The 18,462-nt window shown below is 46.3% G+C and overlaps 1 protein-coding gene across 2 annotated transcripts; it reads right to left on the bottom strand.

The window, feature by feature from the left end:
* Window positions 1–2,266: 2,266 nt before the first annotated feature.
* On the bottom strand, window positions 2,267–13,915 carry LOC115334128 (C-terminal-binding protein 2). Of its 2 annotated transcripts, XM_029997963.2 has the most exons (10): window positions 13,657–13,915; window positions 13,372–13,456; window positions 12,561–12,715; window positions 12,324–12,468; window positions 9,609–9,815; window positions 8,778–8,992; window positions 7,878–8,008; window positions 7,568–7,695; window positions 6,891–7,011; window positions 2,267–5,812 (listed from the first exon to the last, which is right to left on the bottom strand). In XM_029997963.2, the coding sequence occupies exons 2-10, from the start codon at window positions 13,418–13,420 to the stop codon at window positions 5,641–5,643; spliced, it is 1,323 nt and encodes a 440-aa protein (XP_029853823.1). In that variant the 5' UTR covers window positions 13,421–13,456; window positions 13,657–13,915; the 3' UTR covers window positions 2,267–5,640. The 2 variants fall into 2 exon arrangements, with proteins under 2 accessions (XP_029853823.1, XP_040975261.1); XM_041119327.1 differs by lacking the exon at window positions 13,657–13,915 and having other exon boundaries at window positions 13,372–13,638.
* Between the last annotated feature and the right edge of the window lie 4,547 nt (window positions 13,916–18,462).

The raw sequence follows: 18,462 nt of genomic DNA, 5'->3' as shown, positions 1-18,462 counted from the left end.
ACCTCACTCGCACGGCCTCCCCCCCTTCCTCTGCCCCACAATGCCCCGCGCCGCCCCGCCCGGGGCGGCCGCGAGGGGAGGGGGGCGGTGCCAGCGCGTCGGGGGCCTGCGGCCGCCGGCCCGCGGTTGGGAGGCGGAGGCCGAGGGGCCGCCGGCGGGGACGGGCCCCGCGGCGGGGCAGGGGAGCCGGTCGGCGAGGAGGAGGCGCAGCGGAAGGCCTTCCCGCGGCAGGGCCCCTCGTTAACCCCAAGTGCAAAATGTAAAATTGTCACAGAAATTAGGGCGTTTTTACCTGAATTGCGAGGTAGACTCACGCAAAAACCACTATGGTGACAGCTTGGGATGTGGGATCCGAGTTGCAGCTTTGGACGCTTCGGATTGGCATGAGGACACACTGTTGGCCCCAGAATAACAGCAGCGCGTCACGGGTCTAGGTGCTTTGCTTTTCAGTGGGGCAGATTTTGAAAAGGCATTTATTGAGGGGGTGATTAAGATACAAAGTCATCATGTTAGTGAGTGATTAGCTGATACGTTTGAACACTTCTCACGTAGAGTAGTGCAATGCCCTAAACCTGCTCCTGTTCAACATACTTGAACAACCACAAAATACTTAAGAATCCTACACTGCTAGAAAAATGACGCGCAACTTCACATCTCTTTCTGCTTGTGCGGTAAAGACCCAGTAGCACCAATAGAAACTGGAATGAGGAGCAGATGCTATATGTGGTATGGATACCGCAACAAGGATATTCTTGTGGAAATAAGTTGTTCTCTTCTTGTGCATGTACCATTTCCTCACTCTGGGAGAGTCGCATCTGGCACTGGATTAGCACCAGCAAAGGCAAGTTGCTTGCTTTCACTTCTATTTACTCAAAATGATTGTGCCAGGTTGTTTCAAGTAGATGACAACATCTCATCTTTGTTAGTTTCTGGTTATAGGGGTGTGATTTGCTGTACTGGGAAATTGGTAAGGTGATGCCCAGTAGCAGTTTGTACGATGTGCCTGTCCTCAGAAGTGTGTTTCATCATTTCATCCCATTATCTGTACTCTTTACGGTGTGATTTTAGTCCTGATGTGGCATGCAGATAAAATACTGAACAGATTCTAGGGCAGATTATTACATCAAGAGACAGTTGAAAAGACTTTTTTTTGGAAGCAGGGTCTGCCTTTGGTTGCCTTTTGAACAACTACATAGAACTTAACAAACATTAGTGGCATCAGAAGTCTGCTCTATCCTCCTCTGCTGTACAGCATCTGTAAGTTTGGATTTAGTACACGCCACTAGCTTTCCTAACTCACCTCCCCCCCTCCCGCCTTTTTTTTTCAAAGTACAGGAGCCAATACCTACATGAAACATTGCTGAAGGGTACCAGAGCCATTATGTCCTGCATCTAAGTGATTGCCATGGTAAATCCAGGATCAGTACTACATTCTTTGAAGACCAGGCTTTGCCCTCGTGTCTTCAGTTTCTTTACTGAAACAGTAAGATCAGCTATGTATTAGAAATAGTACCACCATGTGAAAATTCCAAGTGGTCCTATGTCCCCTTCCCATTCCACCAGCTCCAAGACTGAAATTGCCATGCCAAAGCAGGCCAGCATTTCCCATATCCCATCTCTTGAGCATGGTGCTGGATATTCAAAGGCACGCAACACCAGCTAGACAAATAGTGATACGATCCACCAAGAATAGGAAGGGGTTTCCTAACTTTCATTAATGATCAACACAGGGACCACAGGCCATAAAACATGAATTAACTTCAATTTATGAAATACCTAACCACTTTTCTATGCTAATTCTGTTGCACCAACTTTTATTGTATGTTAGAAAAATTAGTTTCATGGGCTAATTTAGTGTATTGATTTCAAATACTATTTTACTGTAAAAGAGTGGAGGCAGCTATTGCTGTTTAGACATATATATTTAAACTACACATTTAAAAGGCTGCAAAACCAATTACCACAATTTCAACTTGTGAGAAGTCACCTAAGTAACTACCAGGCTACATCCAAAGCTGTCCCTTAACCACCGAAGATGGCTTCTTCTCCAGTCTGCCACCTTCACAGCCTTGATCGATGGTCAATGCTCCAAAATCCAAAGAAAGTAATTTGCCAGAGTGGCTGATCCAGGGAGTGATTGTGTGGAAGATCCAACTTACCCAATTTGAGAAAAGCAGGACTGATGCAGACGCTCGCCTGGACAGGCTTTCAACCCTCCCCTTCAACATTGTACCTAAGGCCACCCCTTCCATAGACAGCAGCCATATTCTTTGGAGAACTTTATTAAAATATATCCAAGAAGTAATCAAACATTTTCTAATGAGTCAGGAGAGAACTGAAGTGAGAAAAACATCTGTACAGAGGACAGTGGTGTAAGTTTTTGTTTACATGCTTTATTTCAACGTTTCACAGTTTAGTCATTGTCTACAAAAATATATTTCTGAAACTCTGAGTCCTCTATAAAAAAAGCTGGTCAGCAGCAGTGACCCTGACAAACAGAATGTACCTTGGGACAGTGTGAGCACCTCCTGTAAGCAGATTAGTGCAGCTAGGGCACTCCTGCCTCACCCTGGGAGACTTCTGTTCTTTGGGATTAAAGCTCTGCGCTAGCTCTGAAGGAAGGCATTCAAAAAAAAAAAAAAAAAAAAAAAAAAAAAAAAAAAATCCTTCCACTTCTGCATACTGCACTAGACTTGGGAGGGGAAGCTGCAAGTCAGTGTGTCACACAGGAGAGAGTGCTAACAAAGGACCTGGCACTCAGGGGATGGAGAAGACCACAGAGTACTTTAGTACTGGTAAATTTTCCTTTGGGCTATCTGTTCAGAACAGCCTTTGTCTGGTGATAATAGGTTCAGTCTACAAGCAGAGGTGCAAATGGCATACAAGCAGAGTAATCCTATAAGCACAAAGAGAGTCCTTCTTTGAGGTCATGATAAGGGTTCTGTTCATTTTTACCTCAACATTTTCTGCTGTGGCTTTAATCAAGAGGAACATTGCCTTCATATCCAATCACAAGCCTACATAGTGTTGGATAGAACAGAGCCACTATCAATGCTGTCAGCTTCTACTCCTTAGTACCCATAACTGGAAATATTTCTTATAACATCAGTTATTTAATTCCTATGCTTACTAGTCACCAGTATACCTAGGCACCAAAAATAAGAATTAAGAAACTCAAATGTCCCCCAAATGAGATCTTTCCACTCTTCCTCTGCTCAGTTATTTGACTGGTTTATAGCGATACTTACAGTTAAGAAGAAAAAAAATTGCTGCCTCTTTTAAAAAAATAAATCTATCTTACATTGTGCTCTAGAAGAGACAAGGTCAATGTACTCTGATCCTCTGTATTCACAAAGCTCCTAACTAGAAGCCCCTTACCACAAAATAATCTCAGACCTGAACCTCTAAGCAGGGCAGGAATTTTCAGCAGCAAATAAGGAAGGAGTAGTTACTGACAGACTACTTCCCATATGTGGTAATAGACAGATGAGCGCTCAGTCCCTGAAAACTTTTCCCCATCTGCCTGACAGAACAACAGCTTTCTGAGCTAGTAGCTTGTAAAACTTAGGTTTCTTAGAGATTAGAGAACTCAGGAAAGAGCTGCTGGTTTTTTTTAGGTACAGCTGCAATCAACATGCTTCTGAGCAGCTCTAGGCTTCTGTTCAGAAAAAGTTCTCCTGTAACTTGTGCCTACCACCAGTCCCAGTCTGACCTGCTAAACCTGAGCAGCCAAGGAGGTATATGAATTTTAAGTAGAATCAGCATCATCCACGAAAACAAAAGCCAAGAACCTTCACCAAGACAAATACCTTATCAAAAAAGACACTCAGCACTAGAGAACTAATATCATCTCACTAATGTTAAACAGTTAAAGTGTAAAATCTGTAAGAAAACAGCTGAAGTTTACTTCTTGCCTATTTTCCTTTCTTGAACTGCTGGGGGGGGGGGTGTAGAGGAGAAAGGAATGAGTCACTTCGCTGTATCAGTAGTAAGCCATCATATGAAGGCAGTATTGGAGAAAAAATTAAAACCAGGAAAAAAATCTGAAAACTTAGTGACTCCAAAAGCTTTCCTCAGCTTCCCAAACTGTAAACAGCCTAAACAGAGGATTTTGTCCAGGCGTATTTCCAGTCTGCTCCCAGTTGTTCAGCTTCCAGTCACAGACACACAACAGAGCAAATAATCAAGGGAGGCAGACAAACGCACACATAGGGTATGCATCCCATATAGCACCTACTTTCATATACCCACACAACATGAACAAATCAATCAGGAATTGTTACATCTCGTGCATGTAAAGGCTTTAACTAAAGTGTAACAAGTTGAAATTAAAGGAAGATTTGGAATTAAGAAAAATCTTCTCCTGTGGAACCTGTTTTGCTGAAGACTCCATAACCCTCAAAGAAGCAATTCATATTCAATCATTTGGGAAATGGGAAAAGACTTGAGCGCAACAATCCTGCCTTGGATTCAGATGACAAGCTAAGAGTGCTCTTTCTCCTTTAGTATCACAAAGCTTATTCATGTAAAAAACCACTGTCTTGCCCTGCCCACTATTGGAGATGCAGTATATGCTAGCAAAGCTGAAGTAATTTGGTCAACTGTTAAAAGCTGCCTTCTCCATCAGCACAGAGACAAGTGGTATGTTACTTCTAGTTGATGCAGTTATGCAAAAAAAAAAAACCCAAAACAAACCTATAGCACAAAGCTTAGAATTCTAACATGACAGATACCTTGTGGATAAACACTGCCGTTAGACTGTGAGGTACATGTGTGTGTGAGGAACCAGCAACTGCAGCTGCGAGTTATTGCTACTTGCTGTCTCCCAGTGCAAGTTTTTTCCCATTTCTGCATTCTCTTGCCTTCTCTGAGTTACACAGACTCCAGGGTGAACTACTCTGAAGCCTCACAAACACAGTGGCCACCAGAACACATTTGATGACATTTTAATCCCTTCCAAAGTATTTACAAGGCTGGTTTTGAGACTGTTACTTTTAACTTCAGGCCTAGTACTGCATAGACAAAATTTTGTATGGTCAAGAATTAGCAATGCCTGTGCTATGTCTGTTCTCACAGGAAACCTTAATTAAAACAAGCAAAGTAATACACAGAGCTGAGCCTAGGCCGCATTCTACCAAGGGCATAATAAAGACAATAGTCACAACTTCTCCAATTCACTAATATTTTTCTAATATTCCCATGGCTACACTGAGAGGTTCAGCCAAATTAAATTTAAGCTAAAAGTCACAACTGAAAAGTGTGCACTGAAGTCTGGTGTTAGGAACACTGAGGGCCATCCCTGATCAGGCAGCTCCACTTCTGTTTTCAAGCGCACAAGGACAATTCCCCATCACAGACAACCAAGGCAGATATATGGGAAAACTCATTCATTAAACCAAGTATTTCCAAGGGGAGGCAAGGTCACTGCTGCACTGCCCCAGAGAAGGAGAAAGATTCACTGAGAGATTAAAACTAAAGGGTTACAAAATAAAGGCAAGAGCTAAAGTTTGCCGGTAATGAAACGCATTCTCCCATCCTGTACGAACAGGAAACAGTCTCTGTAGGGTGTTAAAGAAGGTCCTAGGAGGAGATAGCCTCCTGCTTTTTTCTGCTGCCAGAGGAGAGGAGAGGAAGATGCTGCTATTGGTCAGCAGGTATCTCTCTGTCTGCATCCAGTTTGCTCGTCTCTCCTGGGGAAGGGGTACGCGGTGCAGAGTGAGAAACAGGAGGGATCCCATGAGCTACAATCCCTTCCACTACTGGTGGTTCTGGTAGCCCAGGGGCGGGTACTCCCACTACTCCCGGAGGAAACCTAAAACCAATAGAAACATAGAAATTACAAGCTTGTCCAACAGAGTTATGGAAGGGGAAAGGAGCCGTGCCCCCAGGCGCCTGCTGAATACAAATCCCTCTTTTTATCAGAAATGCTCCAAGATAGAACACAGGGAAAGTCTCCAGAGCTGAAGAGTAGCAGTTACATCCCAATACCAAATGACACCTGTTCTCAGACAGGCAGAGAGTCTCAGGTCACATAGTGAGCATTTGGAAAACAGGTACAGCATTTATCTCCAGTGGACAACAGTGTGAGGCACTGTATGAAGGTACCCTGAAGGGCTGGAAATTCCCTCCCCATCAGCATGAGGAGTGCAAGCTGTCAGTTATTCTTCACTGGGTTCTAAGATAGAAAAAGTAAGGAACTGAACTAACAAACCAGCTAGACCCAAGATGAAAAACAGGAGAGCGATCTCATGAATTGCTAGTGAACTATTCTACTATTACTTCCATTCTGCCTCCCTGGGCCTTCTCCATAAATATATCTTAACCTCTGTATATCTCGCAGAGAAGGGAAGAGAATGTATTTCCTACTTTGCAGATGGGAGAAAAACATAAGGGAAGCAACCTGCCCAATCACTTGGCAGGTCTGTAACAGACAAATAAACTGAAATACACCCTATCTAGGCCACTACCCAAATCCAATGGAGAATGTCTCTTTACTAGTCCATATTTGGGCTACAGATAAGAACCGTGCTTTGTTTATACAGCCCTAATGATATGCACAACTTCTAAATGTTAAGATCCAGACCTCTTTTCAGGCACCCAGCAGGCTTTCTTATATTAAGATACCTCTAGGGCAGGTCTTGCAAGGATTTGGAAAAATTAACCACTATGCAGCTGGAACTAAAAATGACCAAGTTAATGTTAAATCCTAGTACAGCTTCAGAAGTGCTGCTGTTAAGTTTCTGGAAAGAGCTCATATACAGAGTATGTAGGAACAGAAACACACCTGCTTGCGGGTACAAGCAGCTCTCAAATCCAAAGAGGGATGTTGGCCTAATTCAGTAGGAAGATATGCTTGGAAGCAGTCAACTTGAACAACCTACATATCTCACCTGTAAGCTGCAGCTCCATTGAGTTCTGGGTGGACAGTTGCAGGATCAATACTGGACCACTGAGCTGCTAACAGCAAGTACTCCTTATTAACACAGTTCCTCAAAGCATCAGGTATGTGACCTGCAAGAGCACCAAGAATGACAAAAAAACCAGGACACAAGTAGGAGAGGCTCATTCCCTGAAGCATTTACAAAGGAAAGTAGAAAGGAAATGTGCAACATCTTTTCCATCTACCTCCACAGGATAACACTGGGCAGGGGAGGCTCTCCTCTGGAGAACTGGTCTCTGGAAAAGACAAGAAACTGATCCTTCCTTCCCACTCCTGTGATCTTGTGGAAATGCTTGGCCACAACTGCAACTGCCAAGCCGCACCTTTCCCAAGACACAATATGTACTACTCCAGAAAAAAGGTGTACAGTATAACCGTCAAAGGAATTATTGCAAAGGATGTGGAAGATGTACTAGATACAAGGCTTTCCCACAGAGGGAAAGTGCCACTCCAGCATTAGGTACAAGATTCTCAGAAGGCAAAGACACAATTATCAACTTAGGCTCCAGTTCCAGAAACCAGTTACTGAGTCTAAGTTTTCAGAACAATCAGCATAATCCTTGCAGTGAAGTAACGAAAGAATACTAATTCAGCAGCAGCTGCAGAGCACACAGTCCTCCTCATTACCTGTAATAGCTCTGCGGATCTCTTTAGCTGCATCTTCTCTGGATTCAATGGAAGCCTGCTCACTGTACCAGGCAGTGTGAGGGGTGCAGATCACATTGGGTGCATCTTTTAAGGGCCCCTGAGCAAAACTATGGGGGAGGAAAAAAAAAAAAAAAAAAAAGAGAGAGAGAAGAATGGTTTGTCTCCAGAAGCGATAACCCCATGTGTCCTCTCGGGTACCACTGTAACTCAAATTTAACAAAAAACCCGAAAGAATCATCCAGCATAGGTGAGTCACAGGATAGCAGCAAGCATGCAGGTGCAACATTACCTGAAAGGCTCAGACTCATGCACGTCCAATGCTGTTCCTCTGATTCTCCCCTCTTTCAAGGCTTGCGCTAAGGCTTTCTCATCTACCAGCCCTCCCCGGGCTGTGTTCACTAAGAAGCAGCCCTGGCGCATCTGGAAGAAGAAAAACATTAAGTGGGTTGAGAATGAGACTTTTCATGGAAGCTAAGTGAATCTTGGGAAGTCTACTGGAAATGAGCAGGAGCCTGCAGTGATTAGATGAGGCCTGGACGAACTAGGAGTGCTCTCACTGCAAAGCTAACCACAGGGGAAACGCCTGCAAGCAATGCTTGAGAAATTTGCTTTAAAAATGAACAAACAAAACCACAGGACAACAAGGGCAAAAGTGGAACTCTCAAGTTCTGCACTCCATCCTACTACATTAAAAAAGAAAGAGGACATGAATCAAGTATCCAGCTATACAAAACTGGACTACAACGTCCAGATGTGTCTCATGAAAGCACTGAAAAGCATTCACAGTCTAGTGGAGTAGAGCCCGAGACTGACTTTGCAGTGGGCTTGGGCAGAGAGGCTTTGGCAGAGCTGTGTAAAGACTCTTACACAGCCCCAGCCACACCACATCTAGCTCTAACCAGCAGAGTCAATTATGCATTTTAAAGGTAATTTGAAATTACTGAATCACCAAAAACATTCCTTCTAAATGAAATTACTTGGCAAAAAGAGCCAATCCTATTCTTAACATGAAATTCTATACAGCACAAAGCACAGGCACCCGGATCCACACGCTCCCAGCCTCCAAAGGCAGCAGGAGGCACACGACAGAGGCAGCAGGATTCACACGCTCTCAGCCTCTGTGAAAGCAGCAGTTTGTTTGCATTCATTTCCACAGTTCTCTGTGGGGGAAATCAAGCTCCTGCTGCACCTGTTTAATAGTGAAGTCATTGATGAGGTGATGGTTATGTTCATTCAGGCTGCAGTGCAATGTGATGCAATCGCTGTGCATTAGTAGATCCTGCAGGGTTCCTACTCGTTGTAAACCCAAGGATCGCTCCACTCCATCCGGCAGATAGGGATCATAGAAAATCACGTTGAAGCCAAAGGACTTGGCTCGCAGAGCCACTGCCTGTCCAACTCGGCCTTCACAAAAGAAAACCCACAATCATCAAGGAAAGGTAAAACAAACTTTAAAGACAAGATACTGGGGTAGACTGGGAGCCTACACTGGAGTCTACTGCCAGGACCCAAGGTACTGCAGCCCTGGAAACCCCTAGGATTGCCACAGGGATCCAGAGGAGGCTATTCAGTGCTGATCCCATGTGGCTAATTCTAGTCCTTCCCCATGCAATAGCCAGAGCTTAGCCTAGAAGGAGCTCTGTTTTTCAGATCAAATCTGGACCCTGAGTCAGAGGCAGTAGTAATCTGATTACAAGAACTTGGAGAAGGAATGGGTAGCCTTCAGGTGGCTTTGTTACTGATACAGAGCCTAGCACACAGGGAAACAGTCACCGAGAAGAACTGTCTGAATGTTCCAATTCTTCTAGCCATTTGAATATGAAAAAAATCCCCAATCCCATGACATACACCCAACTCTTGAAGATATCCAGCATCACAGAATAGGGCACTAGCATTCCTTATGAGTCAGTGTGTTTCACAATGAACAGCTGTAAAATTATCACTTTTTTCAGTCTGTAACTATTAGGTTCCCAAAAACTTTCACAGTTCACTTTTCAATCTAACAGTTCCCATCACTTACCTAGTCCAATGATGCCCAAAGTCTCCCCACGGATACGCACAGCGCCTCCAGCCACCTCTCGAATCTGTTCTACACTCGAGGCTCGATTCCCTTCACGCATAGCCTGATGTAGCCAAGTAACACGGCGATAGAGGTTCAAGATGTGGCAGAGGGTGGAGTCAGCAGTCTCCTCTACTGAGGAGGAAGGGATGTTGCAAACGGCAATGCCTACAAAGCCATAGAGGTCATATAAGATTTTTAGCATCACAACACTAAACCAACATAGAGCTCTTCAGGCATAAGTGCTGAAAGATAATGCAGTGCTCCGGAACTACTGCCAAGAAACACAGGATTCATTTCAGAAGCTCATTCTACAGCAACATAGATGCGAACAGCCAGCTTTTTAACCCCAAGGAAACACCATTCCTTCCTTAAAAATATTCATCTGATTGACACGCTCACCAGAAAAAAAGCCCCACAGGCTGAAATGAGAAAACTGGGTCATACAAGTGATGCAAGAAACTGTTTTAGAAGATCTGCATCCAAAAGGATGCACTCGTTCCAGAGATACTCCTGACAGATTAACTGGCAGACTGTAGAATAATTAAGACAGATGGTTGAGCTTTTTCACGCCTCACAGTCCAGATGCTCACTGCAAGCATCAGCTTCCCTAGGAGCAACAATAAGTAACTAACTCATTAAACGCAGAGAGAAGCCACAGGAGTCTCTCTAAATCCATTTGAAGTTACGCTTAAAAATAACAACACATAACACTCCCACTCTAGAATAACATACAGCCACCAGGGACCATAAAGACCATGGCTAGAGCTATCAGGTAAATTACTAATGCAAACAGAGTTAAAGTCCTGGAAGCACAAATTACTGTCAGGAAAGGGAAACATGATGGAACACTGTAGCAAAATCTGGCCATTTCTGAGCAGTCTGTTTAAAAAAAAAAAAAAAAACAAACCAAAAACCAAAAAACCCCAAAGGGCAGGGGGGCTGGCAACATACCACTTCACTGCTGCTATCCTTCATTCAACAAACCAGCCAAGACATAAAAATAACTAGACGAAAAAATGGTCTCTTCCCAAACATAACCCTAGCCACTTGCCAAACCAAGGAAACTAGTCCTCCTCAAAAGTCCACCGCCTGTCTAAAAACTAGGAATAAAATCTAGGCAGTGGTTGAAGGTACATAAAATTCAGCAATGCATCACTCTTTTGTAAGCCTGTTACAGAGGAGACATTTGACTAAACTCAGAACACGCTCTCCCAAGGGAACTAGGAGAGCAATGGCCACACAGAATCCCCGATATCCGACTCCTTTTCTCTATCAAATCCTTTGCAACTGTGCCATAATGCCACACAGATGACTTGGAGGACATGAGAAGGGGAAATAGGGAGACCTAACTTCTTTTAATCTCCCTGGTTACCTTCTCATTCAACTTCAGACAAGCCACAAGTATTCATCTCTTACACAGCTAGAAACAAATTTCTGTTTACATGCAATATGATGCCTAAATGTAGGAAAACGCAAACACACACAACAGTCCTTTGGTCTGATTTGAAGAATCGGAACACATAAGGAACAGGATCTTACCTCAGAATGAATTAAAGAGTCTGGCTAAGAATGAAAATAGTCATTATTTGTCCATAAAAAAGCAAATCTGTCCACGCATAAAGGTCATCATACTATTTCTCCAAAGCAAAAGTGGCAAGCAGCAGTCTGATGGTGAAAGAACTTTGACCCATTTCTCCTTGGGTTAATGAGCGTGGAGTGGGGGGAAAGGGAAAGCTTTGAACCTGAATGAATCAAAGATACGGATGGTGACTTTAAATAGTGAACCCTAAGACTAGATTAGGTTCCAAACTCAGCCCAAAAATGTAATGGCTGCATGAGAGCCAAAGACCTTGCCAGGAACTCCAGAGACTATCCAGGTGAATCATTCAGATGAGAAGACTCTTTAGACCTAATTCAAGCACTAGACAAATATGCACTCTTCATTTATTTGCAATTCATCTCTTCTTACAGATCTGGAAGTTGTAATGACTATTTCAATAAATACTTGCATTTCATTTAAGCTTAATCTGATCTGTGTTACATTAAGGAAGATCTCAACTCACTGACAAAAAACCTAAAAAAGAAGGGGCAGGGTACTTAGATGATCTACCTCACCTAGGAGACTACAAGGTCCAAAAGTGTCACTGCCATATGTTTAATATATAGCAGCTTTTTGTCACCTGATCCAGACACTCTTCACATGCCTAGAGCTCTAAAGGGATCAGTAATGAAGTGTTGAATCAGAACCTACCTGCTTATAAAAAATTAACAGGAAAACTCACTTATCAAGCATTTACAGTGAGTTTATCCTGCATCAGCATTTGCAGGCTGCTTTCAAAACATCAGAGTTTGCTCAATTCTTTCCCCACAAACAACCCAAAGCCGCCTCACCAAAAGTTACCTAGACACCGTATTCAGGTTTCTGAATCCCAAACGACAGCAGAAACACTGACATCCATGGCAGAGCAATCTGAGAACTGAGAATCTTTCCTTCAGGCCACCTACCAGCTCCGATATTGGTCGGCTTCCTAAAGACACCCAATTCTAAGCAGCTCCAAATCTTTTTACATAAAAGGTTTTAAACGCACTCAGCTATAAAACAGAAAACCATGTGCAGTGTTCCACTTCACATTCAGTTCTGATCGTGACAGAGCCCTAATGGTGTCGTCATACCTAATTCTGCAGCGGATTTGATGTCAACATTGTCATAGCCACTGCCAATACGCACAATGACCCTGAGGGCTTTGAATTTCTCCAGATCCTGGCGAGAAAGGGTAATGGTGTGATACATCAGAGCTCCTACTGCCTCATTCAGCACCTACAACGAAAACCAGTCCAAATCAATCTCTGCTTTGGTTACTCTAAGAGGCAGAGCTCTTCGTCCGAACACTTGCACATTTTCTTGCCCACCTTTTCGTGGATTTCCTGAGTTGACTGAGCGTCACAAAATGCCACTGTGGCAACATCCTTCAAGATGGGCATCTCCACAGTGCAATCTCGTCCATCCAGGAGTGCAACTAGTGGCCGTGCTGGCATTGGCCCGTTCACAATAGGAGGCCGTATGCCTGTTAAGAAAGTCAGCAGGAGCGATTACATGAGAGACAAGAATTCTGGAACCCTCATTCGCTAGTTCAACAAGTCACTATTTCTGTTAGAATTCTATAGTATTTCAGAAGGGATTAGTCAAAGCAAAAGAAATAAAGAAGAAACACAGGGAGCTGAAGCTAGACAAACAAACCCCTCTGCCACCACTGTATAAAAAAAAACAAAACATGTTTCATCAATAATGAGATAATAGAGGTGGTCTACTCAGGAGCACTCTAAGCTCCTGAAACTAGTTCTAAAGCCTCTTCAGGCCTACTCCCCGTTAACCTGTGCCCCCCTCCTGCCGCAGCACGCCAAGACACTAAGCCTGCTTCCTCCTGGAGCGAGCAGAAGAACATGTAGGTTCACGGAGCCTCTGACAGTCCTTGGCAGCCGCCCCTTTCCCGGCGGACGAGTCACCGACGCCCCCCCTCCGGCGCCCGCAGCAGGGCCGCAGACAGCGTGCGGCAGGAGGGCTGGGCGGAAGCCCGCCCGCAGGCAGCCGGGCCCGGACAGGCTGCCGGCAGCTCTGCCCGCCGCCGGCCAGAGGGGCACCCCGGCTGCCCCGGGAGAGCAGCGGCCGGGCCCGGCTCCCCCCCGCCGCCGCCCTGCCGGGGGGCGCCCAGCCCCGCCTCACCTTCGCAGATCCGGTCCAGCCGCTGCCGCTTCACTTTGTGCCGGTCCATGGGCCGCGCCGGTCCGCGCCGCGCCGCCCCTCAGCGCTGCGGAGGGACACTCCGTCACTCGCCGCCGCCGCCGGCTCCCGCCGCCCGCGCAGACGCGCCCGCTGCCGGGAGGAAGCGGAAGGGCCGGGCCGCAGCCCCGCGCCGAGCGGCCCAGCCGCCACAGAGGCGCCGCAGCTCGGGGCACCGCTCGCTTCCGCTTCCGGCCCGCGCCCGCCGCCGCCGCCCGCCCCACAAACCTTTGCGGTGAGGCGGCGAGCGAGGCCCAGCGGCGGCGGGGCGGGGGCGAGCCGGGTGCCGCCGCCGCTCCGCGGCCTCTCGGTCCTCCCGCGGGCTGCCGGGCCCTAGCTCTCCTTGGTCATAGCCGGCTCTGGGCCGTCCGGGTCCTGCGGCAGCGCCGCGGGCTGCCGGCCCGGCCGGGAAGCCGCCGTCCTCCCGACGGCCCGCCGGGCAACGAGCGAGGGCCGAGCGCGGCGGCCGCTCCGCCCGCCCCCCGCGCCGGGCGGGCCCTGCGCGCGGCACCGCCCGCGGGGAGGGGCTGCGCGGCCCGGGCCCGCCCCTCCTTCAGGCCTGGCGAGGCCGGCCGGCAGGCCCTGGTGGGACCTCCGTGCTGGGTAGGGAGAGGACTATGGCTGCCGGGAGACGCCGCTCCGAGCCCCGGCTGCGCGGGAAACGGGTCGCGGTGGTCTTCATCCGCCGAGATCCTTACGGCCAACCGGCACGCTCACAGGAGCAGGAGAAACTATGCGGCTTCAGCAACGACCAGCCCGGCAGGCGCCGGAGACGTGGCGCCTAGCCTGCTCTGCTCTGGGGGCATCTTTTTCTCTGCCTCTGTCGTGCTTTTAGAGGCAGGAGCCCAAGCCCTTCACCTGGGAAGATGGCTAGCGCAGCTAGACTACCCTGTTGCTTCTGCCCCTTTAGCCCTCCACCGCCACCTCATGTCGGTCATTGTGTACAAGGCGAGCGGGGGCCTGTGGCGTGTGCTCTTGGGTGCCCATCAAGGTCGCTGGTATCTCGGCACTTCTGGCGTGGAGGCACATGAACTCTCTTGGAAGGGCAAGAATGAAAAGCAACAACGAGAAGCAGCAGTCCAGTCTGTAAAGATCTGAGATGTCTCCAGTTCTCAGAAACTTGACGACAGGCAATTCCCAGCATAGGCCCAGGCTAAAGAAAGGGGGACTGTTACTGCCTTGTGCGTGCAGAAAAGAGACACTTGGGACAAAGCTGAGAAGACGGGCTTTTTGGGCCTGGCTCAGCTCTGCCTCTGCAGCACCTCTTGGAAAGGGGAACTAAAGTCTTATCCAAAGTAAAAGAGTCCTCAGCAGATGCTTGAGATGCAAGTTTGCCATTCAGAGAGCACCGTCTTGGCTGCAGGGAGCTGACCAGGAAGGGTGGTGACAAAAGCCTGCATTGCCTGGAAGGTGGATCCTGGGATATAGCTTCAGGTCTTCCCAGGAAGCTCGCTCTGTGCGGGACAAAACAGGGAGCCATTCAAGACAGCTCAACTTCTGTCTTGCCACCTTTGCAGCCATATCTCCCACACTTGTCCCATTGTCCTGTGAGTGGATCAGCACTACAGTACCCTCTCCAGCATCTCTGCATCCCATCTAGTAATATCCTGTACTTACCTTGTCACTGAGTGCGTCATCCTGACTGCCTTTCCTGGAGGAAGGTTTGACCCCAAGTGAGTGCAGACTGACATCACAGTTCAGCTCCCTTAGCTCGTCACCACAATTACTCACGCTTCATGTACAAACGAGCTGCACAGTATCACAAAGCAGGCTAATTTTCTAGCTCACCAGCTACCCCCACAACAGTCTCCACTACCACTGTTACCCAATGCCCACAAAGAGCTGGAGCTGGTTATTTCTAGACATAGGTCCCAGAATCTGTCTTGCTTGCACAGATTGCCCTAAACAGAGACTGTTTCTTTCTGACCAAGCAAGAAAGGATGCAATCATTGTGAGATAGGTGGGGCAGCAAAGGACATTATACAAATGGAGCAAGCCTCAGGAGGTGGGACAAAGCGAGGGAGGACACAGACAGGACAAGACTTCCTCACTCCAGCCCACAGTCTGGATACCCCAGACTTACTGGCTTTTCCCTTAGCAGAGCATTAATATATGCCAGTTAGACTTTGGAGGTGAAAGAGAAGATGCGATCACTTCCTTCACTACCCTTTTTCCTCAAAAAAGAAACTGTGCACAAAGAACTTTACTAAGTCTGTATGAAAGTCTGAATGCGCCAAACCGAAGTGCAGCAGATGACACAGTCAGTGCCCAGCTCCCAGAATTCACAAGGCCTTGCTGCTGCACCATCAGTTCTTAAAGAAGCCTATTTCAGCAACATACTGAAAAGCTGATGATCTTGGTTGCCTACTAACATCACCAAACCCTGAGGTGAACAAATACGGGCAAGCTGCAGTTCTGGGTATGGGTGACAGAGATGAGGGCATAGGACATGCATGCCTGTGCTGTGGAATGACAGGAGTGACCTTAAAGAACTGTCACATAGCAAATAGTCCAGCTGCTCATTTTGATGCCACAGAGAAGCCAAAATCATGTATGGTGGGGCAAGGAGAGTTAAGACTAGACATACGGTGAAACACAGTCTGGGGACAAGAGAAACAAGAGGAAAGTCTCAGTCTTGTGCTTCCTAGAACCAGAAAAGTGTCTGAGCATTTCTCCCTACTCCATAAACTTACACACCCACTTTGCAAACTGACCTCTGATCAAATCCATTCCATGTTTGTATCGACCTCATTTCTGATAACTATTTAAACCAGTTTAAAAAAAAAAACAAACCACAAACAAACCAACAACAACAAAAAAGCCCACCAGAAAAGAGTTGGGGGTGGGAAGAGACCGATGTGGGTACAACAGGTAAAATCCATCCAGAAAAATTAACAGTTGCGAGTTGGAGGAACTGCCATCACAGGCCACATCTGGGTGATCAGGGAAAGGCTGTGGAGGGAAACAGAGTCACCACATCTCAGGAAGGACCAAAACCCTTGCACCAACCCACACAGTAGTGATGGCCAGGTCCGGAAACCCTAAGCAGTGAAGCATGCCGCAATGATGGTCACCATAGCCCCCTGTGGAAGAGCAGATTTCTGCTCCACTCAGTACTTGCTCAAGTCAGTCTTGTAACTAGAAAGCAAGCCTCTAGTCTACAAGTAGTCTTCTAGTCAGTAAACCAACTCCTGTCCAACAAGCAAGCTTTTTCCCTCTCCCGTGACCTCCATGATGGAGCTGGGGAAGAAAATTAAAATGGATGACTACCAGTACATCATGTATATCCATCATTCATTTGCCACCTCCACTCTGGGCTACTCTGGGCGCTGCCACTCCAACTTCTTCTGCCTATAGAAACAGTACAGCAAAACACCCCATTTTATACCTTCCTCCCACATCATCCCCTAATGCCGAGGGACCCATCTTGACAAGTCATGACTGTACCTTCCACAGATACCAGATCACATACCTTTCCTCATTAAAGCACAGCAAGCACAAGCAAGAGTAAATTCAGAAAATGAGAAAATTTAAATCCACAGAATCAGCATGGTCAGTAGTGAGTAAAGTGTCTGCTCCTGCCTCCCTTGCAGCTCTTACTGTTTACTGTGTTCCCTGGAAACTCCATGGAGTCTTTGGGAGAGTCTGATCAAAAGAGGCACATCCCTTGCTGTGCCTGACCACAATGTAAGACAACATACACATTTGCTGACTATGGCCAGGTTCCACACAAGATCCAGCTTTGCCTCTCTAAAAGACTCAAAATCGTGAGTTGTTTTTGCCCTGCTTCCCAGCCAATGTAGAGAAAAATCTTAACTAAACGGATCCTGTACCACATCCTAGAGTCTGTTAATTTTAGGATCAGACCAGGTGAGGAAGAAAAAATTACTCACACTGAGAATCCACTACATAAATTAGGACAAGCACAGGGGAAGTAACATCACTAAGCAAGTGCTGCACAGTTTATTGAAGAACAAATTCAAACCATTTATTATACAAACATTCCCAGTACCTGATCTGAAGTCCATACAATTGCTCTACTTTCACATGGCCCTTTTCTTCCATAGCTCCCAAATTCCATTCAGATATACCACTGTATGTTTAACAAATCTGTGTGCCTTTCTCCTGCTGTGCATTGGGGTTTGGTGAGCAAAAGGCAACGTGGTGATAATGGGAACTGTGAGCTGGTGACTAGGGCAGTTAAACAATAACAAGGTAAGAATGTCTGGCAAAGATACAGACCACAAAAGCATAGAAAGTGCTTAGAAAAATGCGGTATTTTCAGGCTCACTGGGTCTGATGACCCTTAAATATCTCAGGGTATTTCATGAACTGGTTGAAATAATGACAGATTCATGAAGGGTGAGTCAGATACCAGGAGCGTGGAAGAGGCCAAAACCTGCCTATGTGGAAAGAAACAAGAAGATAGGCTAAGGATTATGAACCAATGGATTTGCCTGTAATTTTAAAAATAATAATGTGGTGCATGTAAATTTTTTGTAGAAATCAGTAAGACTACTACTCATCTCCAACACAGTTTGTCAAGAATTAATCTATTTTCTCTTTCAAAGTAACAGCCCTCATAGATAAGGGAGAAGCAGAAAAGATCACCTGTCTTGACTCTAGCAAGCCTTCTGAAGCTGCTTTGTGTGATATCATAGTCAAGCTAGGGAATCATGACTTAAATTAAACTACTATAAAGGTCTTTGTAATTAATACTACTCAGTGGCAAGCTGCTGGGTATCATTACGTACCCTGTCTTTTAGGCTTCCCAAGGCATACACTGCTGAACATCATCCATAAGGATGAACTACAGTCAATGCTTAAAACACAAGCTATCCAGAGATGTTGGGAGCGCACATAAACTAGGGAGAATTCAAGTAAGAGCATATGTTAAACAAACAAAAACGATAAAGGAAAGTGCTGAGAATGAAAACTATTTTACAGGTGCCTTCAGAAACAGCATACTGGTTAGAAAGATTTTCTTTTGACCCAGGATGGTTGTTTTTATACAGAGTATCTCAGGTTGACTGC

Source organism: Aquila chrysaetos, chromosome 22, assembly GCF_900496995.4.
Source record: "Aquila chrysaetos chrysaetos chromosome 22, bAquChr1.4, whole genome shotgun sequence".
NCBI classification, from domain to species: Eukaryota; Metazoa; Chordata; class Aves; order Accipitriformes; family Accipitridae; genus Aquila; species Aquila chrysaetos.
Note: the sequence above shows the minus strand (reverse complement) of the source record. Positions and strands in the feature narration are given on the sequence as shown.

Bases quoted from the DNA above. Each gene is read 5' to 3' on its own strand.
- LOC115334128 (XM_029997963.2), bottom strand. From the start codon at position 13,420: ATGGACCGGCACAAAGTGAAGCGGCAGCGGCTGGACCGGATCTGCGAA. The intron at 8,993-9,608 runs GTAAGTGATGGG...TCTTTTGTGAAG, and splicing joins TTTGGGCATCATTGGACTAG to GCCGAGTTGGACAGGCAGTG. The intron at 8,009-8,777 runs GTGCAGCAGGAG...TTCTTCTTCCAG, and splicing joins ATGACTTCACTATTAAACAG to ATGCGCCAGGGCTGCTTCTT.